At 36.6% G+C, this 16,812-nt stretch overlaps 1 protein-coding gene across 1 annotated transcript in view; it reads right to left on the bottom strand.

Annotated features, from left to right (window-relative positions):
- Nucleotides 1-123: 123 nt before the first annotated feature.
- The window catches only part of gipr (gastric inhibitory polypeptide receptor), a 32,742-nt gene continuing 16,053 nt past the window's right edge, over nucleotides 124-16,812 (bottom strand). The window contains exons 2-14 of the mRNA XM_017719181.2: nucleotides 13,333-13,498; nucleotides 12,809-12,905; nucleotides 12,523-12,630; nucleotides 11,401-11,522; nucleotides 9,967-10,073; nucleotides 7,448-7,601; nucleotides 7,053-7,212; nucleotides 6,146-6,206; nucleotides 5,985-6,054; nucleotides 5,219-5,307; nucleotides 4,179-4,317; nucleotides 4,017-4,058; nucleotides 124-2,062 (exon numbers count right to left, since the gene is read on the bottom strand). Coding sequence (XP_017574670.1) covers nucleotides 1,709-2,062; nucleotides 4,017-4,058; nucleotides 4,179-4,317; nucleotides 5,219-5,307; nucleotides 5,985-6,054; nucleotides 6,146-6,206; nucleotides 7,053-7,212; nucleotides 7,448-7,601; nucleotides 9,967-10,073; nucleotides 11,401-11,522; nucleotides 12,523-12,630; nucleotides 12,809-12,905; nucleotides 13,333-13,389 — 1,560 coding nt within the window. The 5' untranslated portion in view covers nucleotides 13,390-13,498 and the 3' untranslated portion in view covers nucleotides 124-1,708. The remainder of the gene's footprint in view (nucleotides 2,063-4,016; nucleotides 4,059-4,178; nucleotides 4,318-5,218; nucleotides 5,308-5,984; nucleotides 6,055-6,145; nucleotides 6,207-7,052; nucleotides 7,213-7,447; nucleotides 7,602-9,966; nucleotides 10,074-11,400; nucleotides 11,523-12,522; nucleotides 12,631-12,808; nucleotides 12,906-13,332; nucleotides 13,499-16,812) is intronic.

Raw genomic sequence — 16,812 nt, 5'->3', positions numbered from 1 at the left:
TGGTGCATCAATAGAAAACATATATTGGCCATACCAGTAACAAGTTCTGTGAATTCAGTTTCATAAAATGTTGTGTGATTAAATATTTTCAAGGCCATTAAACAATAAAACACACAGCAAATGTTTTTCAAACAGAGCATTTCAGTTGTTGGTATTTTAAAGACAACAGTTCAGATGTTGGTCCTTCAAAAAGAACAAATGTGATGTTTTTGTTTGTTTGTTTTTTTTAAGAAGTAGTTAGTTAAAACATCCAAAACCTACTTAAACTGTGGCTTCAAAAACAGTCATGTAAAATAAAGTTGTTACGGTTTAATGTTATCCAAACAGCTCTGCAAAACTGTATAAAATCCTGTGGTATAAATATGGTGCACAGTTGATGTCTGTGCTATGGCACTGCAAGGGTGTTAGGCCACTCAGTGGAATGCCATGTTATAATGAACGGATTAGACCTCCTGTTGTGTGGGCAGACTTAAATGCCTGTAATGTAATACAGCGCTGTAAGAGTTTAGGTTAATGCCTTCTCTTACATAAGTCTGGTTTAACAACCAAAATGACAGCTTTAGGGGTCAATACACACTTCTGGTGACACCACCACTGAAGTGTCACATAAGCTGATAATATGTACTTTATCATATACGCATATATTCAAATTACATACCATACAATCTTGTTAGGTATCAGTAAATATCAGGTGGTATACAGAAATATATCAATCTCACCAGCCACTGTGCATAAACCATTACTGACTGTGACATTTTGGAATTTGTCGATAGCTACAGTACTGTGTCGAATTTTCAGCGTTTGGAAAAAAGCACAAAACATATATATAGTATCAGACTTTTTCAGGAGTCTTGCTTGCAAATACACAGATATTTTTCCACAACTCCAAAATTCACTCTAAGACATTGGTTGCATTTTCTGCCTCTCAATTATACGTTTTAGATTTATAAAATCTCAGATTTATCAGATTTGATTAAGAGTGGAGCCTTTTTTTTCTTTTCTCTCCTATCTCTCAGAGATGAAAGCTTTAAATACTATTATCTGATGTAGTGGTCTACAAGGACTTGCACAGTTGTTAAGAGCCCCATTCTCTTTACGTCTTTTAATAATTTTGGTCTGAAAGTGATTTCACTTATTTCTTTTGACTTTCCCTTTCCTTATGCACTTGGATTATCTAATTACGAATCTCCTTAGAAATAACTCCTGAAAATGTAATACTTAATGGCTGGAAATTACATAAATGTAGGGTGGTGATTTTTGCACAGTACTTTGTGTACATGAGTCTTAATCATCATAAGCCATTAGTGGGATGTGTGTGTCTCATCTGCATACATCACATATTCAGCTTTTTAAATTTCTTTTGTTTTTGACTAGACAATCCTCAGGAAGTTAATTCATTACTTTTTATTGGATTGGCTTTTTCATGTCCAGACTTGCTTGAGAGAGTTGGTCCACAAGTAGTGTTGATATTACCAGTGCTGTCCAAAATGAGGTAAAGAGGTATAAAACAAAAAATAACAGTTGTTATTGTTCTTCCGTTCCATTCCATAATTCAGAAAAAGGTTCATTCGAATCTTTATCACAGAGGTATCTGTAAACTCCACTGAATGTTCCCAAGTAACTCCATTTGATCATGTCTGATATCCTTTGAATATATCTTGAAGAACTTTATAGACTTCATCAAGCAAGGTCTTTTGGTCCACAGCTCTTAGCAGTAGCTCTCAGAGTATCTGTTTGCTCCTTCTAACCTGCAGTTGCCTGACGGTGGTGTGTCTATCCCATTCAGCACCTGCTTCTTGGCAGAGATGTAGCAGTAGGCTTTGCCCTTCTTAGCTCCAGGGTGATGATGCTGTTGGAGAGATAGCTGGGTGGAGGGAGGTGGAGCGTCCAAGCACAGGTGGCCACCACTCCCCTCAGGACAGTCTGGCTGACAGGAGTGGTCATGCTGGCACTGGAGCCCAGAGCCTCCCTGTGGTGTGTGGCTGCCGGTGTTGCGCTGATCATCTAGCATGCTAATTCCAAGCCTCCATCGCTGCCACTTCTTTTTGATCTCTGACTGGACCTAAGTTTAACAAGAGAAGAGAATGAGAACATAACATAGATATCAGGATCAACATTTATTTACGTAAATATGTATTTACTGTGCTATTTTTCCCTTTTTTGATTTGTACTGAGGATATCTGTTGCATGTAGTTCTTGAGCATTGCCCTTTTTGTACAGCAGTCTGCTATACAGTATATATACCTAGACCTATATCTATATATACCTCTCTCTCTCTCTTTCATGTGACCCATTAGATTTACAAGGTTCCAGGTGTGAATGGGGAGCAGGGCTGTTAAATTTGGTGTTATGGGTTCAATTCGCTCACACTGGCCACTGGATATTCAACATGGCACTTCATGGCAAAGAACTCTCTGAGGATGTGAGAAATAAAATTGTTGCTCTCCACAAAGACGGCCTAGGCTATAAGAAGATTGCTAACACCCTGAAATTGAGCTATAGCATAGCAGTCTTGTAGGACTGCTACTAGTGGAACCTGTCCTGGAAAACCGCTGTATGACCTTGTTATAGCTCAGTTTCAGAGAGTTCTTTGCCATGAGGTGCCATGTTGAATATCCAGTGGCCAGTATGAGCGAATTGTACCCAAAACACAAAATTTAACAGTCCTGTTCCCCATTCACACCTGGATCCTTGTAACTCTAATGAGTCACATGACACCATGGAGGGACAATGACACACTTGGGCACAATTTGGACATGTTCACTGTGACTCACTTGTGTTGCCAGCTATTTAGACATTAATGGCTGTCTAAATCTATACTGCTATACAAACTGTACATTGACTACTTTAAATTATATACAAGTTTTCTATAGTGTTGTCCTATGAAAAGATATAATAAAATATTTGCAGAAATGTGAGGGGTGTACTCACTTTTGTGAGATACTGTATATACACTATATTACCAGAAGTATTCGTTTGTCTGCCTTCACACGCATATGAACTTGAGTGACACCCCATTTTTAATGCATAGGGTTTAATATGATGTTGGCCCACCTTGTGCAGCTATAACAACTTCACTATGCACCTCAGCATCTGCTGACCCCACTTTGTCATTTTACATGGCATATATTACATGGTACATATATTGCACAGTACTGTATCTATTAATATGTCATCATTGTTTTGTATTTTTACATATTACTGCATACCACTTGTCATTTTATAACATTTATGTTTTATAAATGTTATAAATGTTTAAAACAGCTTATTTTAATGAACTTTTATATGAATACCCTTTAATTTAACCAGAAAAATCTCTTTTAAAAGAGTTTTCTAAACAAATAAACTAAACAGGCATGGAGGTGTAACAGATTACTGTTAACCATCTATTGTAATATTTATATTTTTAGGCATATACAAATGTTTGTGAAATAGGTAGTGCACTACACCATAGCCGGACACCGGCTGCACTGATAAAGGACAATGCTTGGTCATGTGGTTACCTGCTTCACCTTATAACAAAACAATAAGCTAGAGAAACACAGCCAGGAGACAATACTCCTAGAGCAAGCTGGAAAGAAGGGCCCCAGACAGGGATCTCTGGAGGACCACTGTCAGTGGCCTATGCCCCAGAAGGTGTAGTATACTTCAATAAATGAAATGGATACTGGGAAATTACTGTTTTTGAATATACTCTAAAGGTACAGGATGATGTTTTGTTCTTGGGTATTTTTGCGCATTTTTGCATTTCTTCATCATAAATGACCACATTAATAATTGTCTCAAAGACGCAGTAGATCATAATACTCTGTCAATGTATTAACCATATCTGCTAATTATACAGGTCACTGCTGAATGAATCTGTCACAGCAGCAAACAGGTGATGATACTGCCTTACACACTCAAACACTTAGTCTTTGGACATGAATTAATATTTTGTCAGATATTAGAGGCTATTTAAGTTTTGGGAAGTAGTGACAGGAACTTCTGAATGCTTCATTTCTGGTTGTTCTTACCTCTTTATTCACAAAACAGTATAAAATGGCCACCAGAAAACCCTACAGAAGAACACAGAATAGAGATTTTTTTTCAGTGTATCAGCAGTTTGAGTACATTACATGCTGCATCATGTACTGACAAGGTTTGCTTGCCCTGTTTGTTGAAGATTTCAACTATACCTGGAAGGAGTTGAAGAAGAGTTCAAAGAAGAGGTTGATGTTGCGTAGTACACCCTCAGTCTGCTCCTCTGTCATCACAGCAAATACCACCTCATGAATTCCCAGCAGGGGAATGAGGGTCAGGGTAGACTTGGCCAACCTAAAGAGCCACATTTAAAGAACAGTCCAGTTCAAAACACAAGCATGATTCATCGTTATATTTTCCCTTTAAAGTTACTGAAAGGACAATAGTGATGAGATCTTACTTCTTTAGTTATAATAGGGCAGCCACAAACTTTGCACCTACACACATAAATGTTTTCATGTTTAAATTGACTGAAAAAGAGTGTTTTTTTTTTACTTTTGTGAAGCACTTTTTAGTTGCATGTATAAAAGATGCTATACAAATATTTTATTATTATTGTTGTTGTTATTGTTGTTGTTATTATTGAAATACTGTTGCTTGATAAAATGAGATATCCCAAAATCTGTTTTCAGGTCTTTAGAATACCATCAAGTAAAAAATGACTTCAAACAGTTCTTTGTCCTTGTGATATTTTTATGTGAATCTTGCATTTCAGATTTTGATAAGCTCTGTTTTACCCAGTGACCTCTAGCTAGATTTAAGACTTGGGATTAAACTACAAGCTCCTGTAAGAGGCAAACCCTTTGGTAAAGGGCATCATTTGAAGTCAGAAGATAAGAGGTTTCCTTTAATTCCAGGGAAACTTCAAAAGGTTACATAGACAGCCATAATCATGAATTTACATTTTATCTTATTAAAGATTTTGCACAAGGATGAATAGAACCAGACTAAAGCAATGTATACATTGAGATGTTAATCTTTATAACAAAAAAACTGTCTATGGTAACTTTCTGCATTATTTAGAAAGACAGGTTTAGCATTTCAAACTGCACTAATGAAGATGAAATGTTAAACACTTCATCAAAAATACAAAGGGTATATATATTAATTCAGAACAATAGGATATACTAAATTTCATAATAAACAACATGCATTTTCTTTTTGTTTTTGCTTATTAACAGAAATGCAGTCTTACCTGAATTTATAATCTGTGTATCTCATCTGGTGTGCTTTTAATTTGGAGATGAGAATCTTGATAATCCTTATGAATATGAAAAAGTTTACCTGCAATGTTTCACATGCATTAGAAAGAAAACCAAAAAAAAACCTATGACCTTCAAAATGACACCTCATTAATCATAGCTTTAAAATTGTAAAGCTATTAAATTAAAGATGTTATCAAATTAAAGTTGTTGCAGCAAATGACAGTAGCAGACTGCAATATTTATTGTAATCATCTTAATGTTCAACTGACCGCTGGAACCTAAGCATTCAGCTTCATGTTTCCATTTAAATGTACTAGAATGTTTCTTGGATCCACCTCTGCACACTTCTAAAATGTGGTTGAAAGTATTCCTCCAAAAGCAACAACCCCAGAAAGTGTTCTAGCATAAAGAGTCATCCATGCATTTTTCATGAGGAGTATGTTTAGCCAGCTATCAACAGAAGAGGATATTAGATGTATTTTGTTGGCAGGTAATCTTAAGACATCATTTGGAGTTGCTACAGACAAAATTAAACCTACTTCTATAACCGAAAAACACTTTCAGTAAAGTGCTTGTTCTATCTTTATAACAAAAACGTCACAAATAGTTCATTATGAGAGAAACTACTGCTATGAAAATATTCTTATGTCTCTCTCATGTCTTCTTATAACTTCCTGAGCACAGGTTAGAAAGTCTGTTTAAATAGTGATGCTGATACAGATACTTATGTATTGACTATAAAGAAGAAATACTTACTAAAATAGCCAGGAGGATTGGAGTTCGGATGATCCACCAATAGGCCATGTTTTCATTGATCTCCCAACACCTTCAGGGAGAAGCAGACACTAAGGTTGGTTGAGTCTTTAAAACTTGGAAGCAAAGATAGATGTTCCTGTAATAAGGCTAATGAAGCTCACCTTGTGTTCTCATATAGGTAGCGCATAACTATCCAGGGCACCACAAAGAGTACAGGAGTGCCTGAGGAAAAGAATGGCCTTACTGTGCAACCAAGGGTGAATACAAACACTGACAGATGCAACTAAATATTTCAGATGCTTGTTAAAAGAACAGAGAGTAAACAAATAGAAGTTTGGAACTGAAGGTGTTTTTCTAATATTTTAATATATTGCTTAAGTTCTACAAGACATAAGTTTAGAGACACCTACTTATAAAAAGTTTACTAACTTTGGGCCAGAAGTTAAGACACTATATGCTGACACATTGTGGGCTGCTGAAAGTTACTTTTTTGGGTGAGCTCGCAAAAAAATAGTATATATTCTAATAATACTCATTTAAAATTTTAAATTTGGAAACAAACTCATACAAAGGCATGCCTGTCGTTTTTATATTTGTTAAAAGGCATGAATTACTGACTACTTACAGATCACAAGCTTCTAGATGGCTCAAATACTTGAAACAATTCTCTGCAGATGCAAATATTAATAGAACAAAGTATGTAACAAATAGTAAAAATGACTAAATAACTGAAATAAATGATGAAATGTTATCTGTTGTCTGGCTAGTTCCGTGTTTTAAATTATTATTGCCCTGTAGGGTGTTGTTGTTGCCATTCAAAAGGGACATTAGCATTTACTCTTCCAGTGGTGCAGATTTTTGTAGTATGAGTTTTGGCTTGAAAAGAAGTCTTGATTTAAATCTTATATCAAAATCTCCAAATCTTACAAAAGGATACTGCTCATTCATTTTCCTAACAAAAAAATAAACACATCCATAGATGCTGACTCCATTTCATTTGACTGATTTAAAATATGTTACATAATTAAATTACGTTCACATGATTAGAATGTAAATTTGTGTACTGACCCCAGCCGATGGCCAGGTAACCACAGAAATAACTGTTCTCAGAGAACACCATGAGCACCAGGAGGTTGTGGAGGTACAGGCCCTCCACTAGCAGCCAGAAGTAGTTGGCCCCGACACAGTACTGCATGAGCACTTGAGCTATGCGGCAGCCAGACAGAGCCTGGAGGCAGAGCATAGAGATAAAAGGTTTTAGGGTCAGAGGTCTGCAGGACTTTAATTTGGCTTGACTTGTTTTGGTCAAATGATGAGAGCTGATGTATGGGTTCAGGACTAGGGAGTCTCATTTCATCACACAGGACTGTGAACTTTGTACACGACAGGGATTTATGTGTGTGTATGTGTTTTGTGGTCATGTATGTCTGCAGACCTGTCAGTGGATGTATAAATGCTCAGACCTGGTCACTCAGGACATTGGATAAGTCACTGTTGTCCCTAAACTCAGGAGTTTCTCTGGTGAGGAGCGCATCACGTGTGAGGATGGACACAGCACGAAGGATGAAGGACGCAAAAAGGTTGGTGTGGATGTAGTTGCGGGTGCAGCGGAGTTTCCTACAATGCAGCAATACACAAAATCATGACAAGACAGAAGAGAATAATATTGCAATTCTATTTCAATGACTTTCATTTTGTAATCTGTAATCATTACATTTTCAAGGAATGCCCCCCTTTTCCCTGCCAAGTCTTTTATTTTAGCATTGGTCACTTACTTTCGTCATATGCTTTATCAAATCAATGGTCCAACTCTGGTACTGGAGATTTACCTTCCTGCAGCGTCTACTTCCAACTATAATCTGCCATACCTGTTCCAGCTCACTAATCCCCTTAAATGGCCAGCACCCACTGGTGGGCCCAAAGTTGTATTACACACTTCCATAATCTAAAAATAACTCAGACAGTTTGCACTGAAGTCCCTATATAATAAGTCTTAGTATGACATAAGCCTGGGAGTTTAAGGGGTTGACTTCTATATATATCCTTGACTGGCTGAATCAGAGCATTGCTCTTAGGTAAAGGGTGAGGGCAGCATGTCAGATGCAGGATGGAATAAAACTCTGCAGGAAAAGTCGATCTCCAGGACAAGGTGACCGCCGAGCAATATAATAACTGAGTACACAGCTGAGGAATTGGTAACCAGTTCACAGTGGCTTACAGTTTGTGGTGATCGCTATGCATTTTTCAGTAGCAAGTTCACTCTTTAAAAATTCTTTACATCCCCCTCTGAAGAAACATGCAGCTCAGCATCACAGTTGACTTTATACCCAAACTGCTGTACAGGTATAAAAACAACACTGCAGAAACATTTATAAAAAATGTATTCCATCAAAACATCTACACTAGCGTTCTTGCAAGAGGTATACTTTGTGAGTAACAGCATACAAACACTAACATCTATTGTTATTAAGGTAGGTCCACAATTTTGTGTAAACCTGTGAAGTTATTTTGTTTTGTAAATAGTTTATTATTCTTTAGCAGATCACTTAAACAACACTGTAAAAAGTGAAACAGGGCAGAAGTGTTTTTGAGGTTTAAACTGTTGCAATATTTTTTTAACTAAACTTTTTTAGTCTAAACTAAAAATTTGCTTTGCATTCTTTCCTTGGAAGTATTATTTGTATTGAATAAAATCAGTTCATTTGTTTGCCAGAGATACTGTAAATGCTTACTCAATCTGATCTGCATAATGTCTTCTTATCTGCATCATTTGGCAGACACTTATTGGTGTAGCATAAAGTGCTAAACTTTACCATGAAATGGGCCTTTTTAAACATGCATAATGTTTTATTGACCTATTAACCTATTACATATGATTCTATACTGTGAAGCCACATATGTGTTACCCCAAATAACAGGATGTAATAATATATTGTCAAATTATTAAGCAGTACTTAACTTACTAAAGCATTGTGACAGAGCTTTATTAGTTAATGCAATACTATCATTTGTTCAGTGCATTTATACATTAACTCAAAGCACTCTTTCGGAATCAGTAATCTGCTGCTTCATTCCCAAGACATTTAAACACCATCAGTGGCTGAAGTGCTAAGTAGCTACCACACACTAAGTGTTGCACAATAAACAGAAACCTAATGAAAATGTCTGTGAGAGTGGAAAGAAGCAGAATTGTGACAATAAGAAAGGGCTTAAAATATAACAGCTGTTAGCTCCATTCAAAAAATGTACAGCATTGCATTTCAATATGACTCTGATATCATTAAGCATTGCTAGGTATTTACAATGGTATTTACAGTATGTTCACTGTCCCATTATTCACTGTCAACAGTGTCACAGTGTCACTGATGACAAGTTGGACCTGTGTTCTGTATAGGCAATTAAACTTGTCAGTTCAAGATCATTTCTATAACCCTGTTTCCCAAAAAGTTAGAACGCTGTAGTAAATTGTAAATAAAATAGAATACAATGACATGCAGATCATTTACACCCTATCTTTAATTGAAAATAGTGCAAGGACAGCGCATCAAATATTGAAACTCCAAAACCTGTGGATATCGTTTGGCACGAACAGTACCTTTGCATTATGTGCTGATAACAAGCCAGATGGTCCCTCTCCTCTTTAGCCAGCAGGATGTGGCTTATATGATTTCCAAAAATAATTCCAATGCATGATTTGTTGAATCAAAGAACACTTTTTCACTTCACCTCTGCCCATCTTTAATGCTCTCGGGCCCAGAGAAGTTGGTTGCATTTCTATTCCCTGTTAATACATGGTTTCTTCTTTGCATGATGGAGTTTTAACTTTTGCATTTGTGACCTGTTGCCAAATAACCTAATTAGTTATGAAATAATTCACCAGGTGTTTTCTTTTTTAGTAAAGGGGTTGTAGATGACCCATTCAGAAAATGAAGATTCAGGACAGTGCACTGGACTAGACTAGATTGAAACAATTCATACTCACCTAAAAAGAAGAAGTATGATGAGGGCCAGGGAGAGGCTGGCCAAGGATAAAGAGTAGCCCACTGTGTACATCACCCTAAAGTAGGCTAGAATCAGCATCTGATATTCCTGAGGAAAATCAGCAAAAATATCCAGTTTCAGTCTGCATTACAGTAACTAAACTTCTTTTCATTGCTCACAGAAACACGTTAATCTTTTTCCTGACAGAAATGGATTCTGCAGTCATTATATCTGCATTACCGAGTTCATCCATTTGGCAAATTACTCCTTATATCTCCAACACAATGCTCAAATGCTGTAGTTTGCGAATATAAAAAGCTATTTTGTTATTTTACAGATGAAGAAAACATCAACACCCCATATATCTCTTTTGCACAAGACTGCCTGTGACAGATACTGAAGACCTTAGACAATATTGCGACAACTGTTCTCAGCTGGCCTACTGAGATGAACTCTGAGAGAGGAACTGGTGATTGGAGGTAATGAACTTGCTTGGTGTCCATAATGTCAGAGCTTCCTTTCTCTGTGGTCACAACTCATTTCACTGGCACAATCTTCCTGCCCTGCATGTCTACTGCTATGTACATCTTGGGCCATGAGCATGGATTGGTAATGATGCTTTTAAATTTGTGGGACATTTCCCAAGCAATGGGCTACAGCCAGAGGTCCAATAACAATTGATGAGTAAGACTTGCATTTCACAGCATAGAACACTGTCCTGTTCCTTTGGGATTGGGGAGTCACTTATCTCTTCATACAACAGATTCCCGAGACTATAAAATAGTAAAATGGTATTTGCAGTTAGAGCAGTAACTTTTTCAAACTATTTTTATGTTTGTATGATCCAAGTGAGGTACAAGAAGCAAACCACCAAGAGAGAAATGCTGATATGCTGATAATAAACTTTTTCCATTAGCTTAGTGGCACTGATAAATATACCAAGTATCTTAAATATACCAAGCATTTTATAGCTTTCTGCATCCGGTTTTGGTTCAGAGAATCTGTATTAAGTCATACATGAAATTTATATAACTAATGTACTGAATTTCTGTCTCTTATAAAAGTACTGAATTTAATTCTTTGCTTACCAGCAGAGATTCAGTATCAGTTTCATGTTGTTTCACAACGTCTATTCAAAGTTTTTGTCCTTCACCTCATTAAAGGTGTCTAAACTATGTGAGGGAGTACACAGGCATTGAAGCTGTGGTTCAATTTGCATAAAGCCAGTATAATAAGAGCTTGCAGAGCCTAAAATGCCAAACAAACAGCCAATAGGTCTTGATCACAGTAGTGCAATGGCAGTCTTCAGATTCAATACATATTAGCGTGTTTGTGTGAAAATCCTAATATGAAAATATTGGGAAATTTGATACTATAGTCTTTTAAAATGCCATCCCTGTTAGACAGTGCTACGACTGTGAAGATAAAGTTATACTTGTTCTCTTTGTTTGCTGCCATCAGCGTTGCACTGCGAGTGGTCTCTCCAGGTGCGGCTGGTATTGTTGCTGTGCCACTGGCCATCTGGACCACATTCCCGCAATACAAATCCAGTGCGCACTGCAGAGGGTGGGAGTAACATAATAACTCTCTCTATCTATAGTCTGTATCTGATTTTTTGATAACAATATTACCTTCAAATTCATGCATTTTCTCTGAAATGGCTCAGAAGTATGTCTATTTCCTGTCAGAAGAACCATAATTTAGACTGAACAATTGCAATCATATACTTGTGTGCTTTCTTTTTTTAATTTGGTGAATTTAACATATTGGGAAAAAAAAATAAAAACAAAATGTGGCACATTTTATTATGGCACATTTTCTATAATTAGAAATAAATAATTAGAAAGTGTGCTGAAAAAATACATATTAAATTTATTTAGCTATTTGTTGTAGAGGATGTTAACATATTTTCACGTATAAAAACAACAAAACACATTATTTGAACAGGGAGGTTTTTATGCGACTGTGTGCAATATAAGATGTGTATTCATTGTAAGCAAATCGTGGCAGATAGATGTTTATTACAAAAGGAACTAATAGAAATTATAATTTAATGATAAAATTTAGAAACCATCAAATTAACATGAGGAACAATGAAAAACAGGTATACAATCATATTAATAACATTTACCTATAATGGATATTTAATACATCACACAGCCCTAATTTATATTACTGGGTAGGGACAAAAATTCCATTTACAGGTTAAATCTACACCTGTCACACTCAATTACATGATTAATTGAGTAGTTTAGTGATTATTTTGAAGATTAATTGAGTGATCTATTTTCCTTCTTTTGTGTATAGCCTTTCAAACATCATGCAAATTTTACTGAAAAAGATATTTAAAAAATCTACCATTAAAAATATACTACAGCTTAACCACCAGGTTCTGTTTTTACTGAGAGTACAAGAGTACAAGTACTATTTACTAAGCCGATTCATAGAAAATGTAAGTTTTAATCAAATGAATCTTACAATCGATTAATCAAGTTTAATGGTGTAATCATGTCAGCCCTATTTAAAACATAAAACAATAATGAAAGGTAGCCAGTACCTTGATCATGCCAAGGCAAATACCAGGGACAGGGTACTTTGACTGTGGTGTTGGGCATCCCATCTGTCCAGCAAGCGTACATGTCAAACATGCGTCTGCAGAACAGACCTGGAGAGAAAATAAAGGAGGAATACTTTGGCTTTGGCAAAGTGTTTAGGGAGGACAGTGGGATATGTCTGTTTGCTTCACAGTTCATTTCCTGCAGATGTATGTATGAAGCCAGATCCACTACCACTCATAAACTGGGTGTTATGTATGAGATGCACAAATAGAGTTTTGGGGGTACCTGAAGGGGTGGGCTCTGAGCTGATCTTCAGAAGGCACTCGTTGCGATAGCTGTTCCATTCTTGCACTGTATCCTTCACTGTCTTCCCACACACACACTAAAAGACACAAATCATATGATTTCACGTGTAAACAAATGGACAATGACTAACAGAGAACATTACAGATTTGGCCTAAATGCACAAACATAACGCATCTTATTATTAAAGGGGCAACAACTATGCTAAAAATTGGCTGAAGTAACAGCACTCCTTATGACTTCAGTGTGAATGGATGGGCTAAACTAATGTAGGCTGAATGGAGAACCACATGTTGCCATATATGATGATGAATTCAACATAAATGATGCAGCTTAGTTTCAATGTATGGACTGAAAGAAGGTTTAAATGGTAGATAAAACTTTTTTTTAAAAGGCACTGCTAATCCATTTTTGAGACTTCAAACAATGGACGACTTCTAGATTTAAGCATGCCATTCCCTAAATTCCCTAGAATTCCTGAAACATGTTAGATGGGAGTCACATACCTCAGCTCTGTACAGGACAGATAGAGTGAGGAGGAAGACAGCAAGGGTGCTCGTCATCACTGAGACAGGCACCAGGATGGAGGGCCAAACATCTCAGGACTGGGCTATGACCCAGCTACACTCACAGCTGCCCATCCTCTCACAGCTGCAGGCTATCAGATAACACCTACAACAGCAAAATTCAAAGCACAGCATGATATACAGCAAGCCTGACAAATACACATACGCCAGCAGACCCAAAGTTTTACTACACACTTCTAAGAATAACTTGTTAGCTAGTTTGCATTGTAGGCAGTGTAGTTACTGTTAATAAGCCTTAGCATGTCATAAGCCTGGATTTTAAAGGGTTAAGGAATACAGTTTTGACCGGAAAGTCAGGTCAAATTAATAGCTTTACTTTTGTAGGATATGGACACACATACTAAAGCTCTAGTTAAGCCACCACCCACAAATGTTTTTTTTTTTTTGGTAGAAACTATTGCGAGGTTGGACAAGCTTTACAGAGAACTGGCAAACATTCCACTCAATATAATGAGAATGTAGAATCTCAGTTTTGTGTAAAACTATACAATGTAAAAATTCATTGCATATTATATGTATTTGTATGCATGTGAAAGTTTACACTGTATGATTGATCATGTTTAGTTTTTTAATGTTAGCATGGTGCCAAATTCTTAGGCAGTTCAAACCTGTGCTATCTGTTTTTTCTTTGCATGGTTGTCTTTGTGGAGAGGTGTGCATTGTTTTTACAGCAGTGGGTTTTCAATCCTCAAGTTTTAGCCATCATTACTCACTAGCAGCTCAACACAGTCATAACAGAAAGTTGTACACCTTTCAAAATGCAGGCCCTTTCAGAGGGACAGTACAAGTTCAATCCCCACTGATGTCACAGCCTAGAGTTCTTTCTAAGCATGTCCAGTAAAATTGATACCTGGATATCAGAGAAGGGTGATAGAATATTATTTGAATATTATTGAAGTCTATGCTCTTGAAAAATGGCCCTTCAATGGTCCTATAATGGGGAATTGTTGTATTTAGAACCATGAGTTCTGTATGGTACCATTTCATGCTTAAATGGTTCACTGCATTGTGATTTGGTTCTTCAGCCATATGAAGAATGTGTTGCTTCTATATAGTGCCAAAATGGGTTCTTCTATTGTTACAATGTCCAGGTTGTTCTATATGAAACCATATACAACACATTCCCCATCAGTCCAAAGAACCATTCCAACGTGCAAAAAATCATTTAAAAATAGTTCATGAATTGATTCTATATAGAACCATTTCTAAACAAAACCATTTCCTTTACTAAAGAGCCACAAGTAAAACAATCCACATGAGACTTGAGAAAAATGAAGGATCATTTAAAAATTTTTTTTTTTAAAAGGTTTCTTCCAGAAAACAATTGTCTCAGCAGAAGTGCTAAACTGAGCCTAACAGTTCAGACGCCGGTGTTAAATCTTAGCCAAATCAATGTCAGAATTTAATGGGATGAGGAAAGCCATTTCATCTCCCTTCCAAAATCAACTCTGCTGGAGTCTTTTTTAAGTCAGATCAAAGGAAACAGCAACCCTCTTTACTGTGGAGACCACAGAGACGCATCCATTTAAATCATGTATGATCGGGTTTACCTTTAATTATTTAATATGCAATGTTATACTAAACAGAGTGGAAAAAATGCTGACGGTACACACTCCAAAAAAACAACGTTTTGCCTCTAAAGCAGTCTCTAAGGAGAAGTACACTATGGAAAAGAAAAGAGGCTAACAAATGTCACCAATCTTGGCGGATGCAGTGATAGTTCCACAGTTAATATAAACATGACCCAACATGACAAATTTGCTGACACAGAAAATATAAATGAATGTGGGTGCACTCAAATGCTTCAACCCTTAACTACACAGATATAATAGATAACAGTGAGAGGTTTGCATTTAAAAAGCTCCATTTATCCTAGAGACTAAAAACAGGCATCAAGTTCCAAGTGTTTTCAATGCACCTTTGAACATTCCTTTGTTTGGCTCCTAAGATATTATTTAACTCAGGAAATCCACTTGTCCACTGGCCAGGTTACAAAACAAAGCCTGGTTTTTGTGTGAACATGGTGCAGTTGCTCAAAGAAACCTAAGCAGCCCTTTGACAAATAAATCAATATTTAAGAGTCTAAGAGCCTCATGGAAGGTTTTGAATATTTCTATCTACCATATAAATTGTCCATCAGTGAGATGAAGCATGGCTCTGTCTGCTTTACTTAAAATAGAAAAAGAAATCTATTGTAATTCTCTGTGTGCCAGCTTCCTCCAGAGTGAAGAGAATTAGCATCTGTGACGGAACATTTATGCTCTTTCAAACCATCGCATCAAATCCCTCGTAGGCTGGGTGTCACTCAAAACGTCAGTGAAGCAATGTTAATGGAATCCACCGATCTCTATGACAATAACTGACATCAATATAAAAAAATGTGATAAAAAATCACAGCCCAAAAATCACTGGGCTAATAAATTAGAAAAGATCACCACAAACATATTGTCGCTGTCAGAACAAACACTCCAACCCTCAAAATGGTAACTTTTGGACTGATTCATCCATTCATCATTAAATTTTAATACAATGTGAGGAGCAGCTGATGATAAAATTGTAATAATAATGTGATGGTGGAGAATCCTTCAAGCATTAAATGTATGATTTTGTTTAAAATAAATCAAATAAAATGTAAAATGTTGAAGAGTAAGCTAGATATAAATGCCTGACTTTGCAGACTCACTACTGGCTGATAAGTCAGGGTAGAAATGTGCACAGATACTTGAGTACTTAACTATTCAAGGTGCCAGTATTCAAATACTGAAAACATTATTTAGTTATTTGTTTTAACAAGACTGTAAATTGTTTGATTTTGACTGTGTTTGCAATTATCTATATTGTACTATATGTTGCCACTCCAAAACATGAGAGCTTCAGCACGAGCACATTAACAAGAGCATGCTGTTAAGGATGTGACAAAGAAGGCAGAGATAGCATGGCTTTACTAACATGTGTAAATAAGTTACACTAGTTCGCCTGTGTCAGGCTCCAGTCCTCACAAACCAATGCCTTGCCTCTTTAAACACACCTGATTTAGCGCTTCAGCTAATTTGCAAGGCCTTCATTAACTGAATTCAGAGCATTAGATGAGGATAATCATTAATCTCTGCAGCACCTTGGCCCCCAATTTGACATGCCTGCTCCAGCTGATGTTAGCTAGATTCAGAAACACACACACATAAACACATAGACACACTTTTTTAAGCGGGGGGGTTGCTGGATCCTATTCCAATGGTCAATGGGTGGAAGGCAGGAAACAAGCTGGACAGGTAACCATATATTATATATATATATTGAAAAACAAACACGTTGGCACATCGTCCACTGAGGAGAAAAGACAATCTGTAGGACAATCTGTAAGAAATTCTCTTTAGCACCCAATGCTGTTGCATATAGCTG

The sequence above is a fragment of the Pygocentrus nattereri genome, chromosome 17, assembly GCF_015220715.1.
Source record: "Pygocentrus nattereri isolate fPygNat1 chromosome 17, fPygNat1.pri, whole genome shotgun sequence".
Taxonomy (NCBI): Eukaryota; Metazoa; Chordata; class Actinopteri; order Characiformes; family Serrasalmidae; genus Pygocentrus; species Pygocentrus nattereri.
Note: the sequence above shows the minus strand (reverse complement) of the source record. Positions and strands in the feature narration are given on the sequence as shown.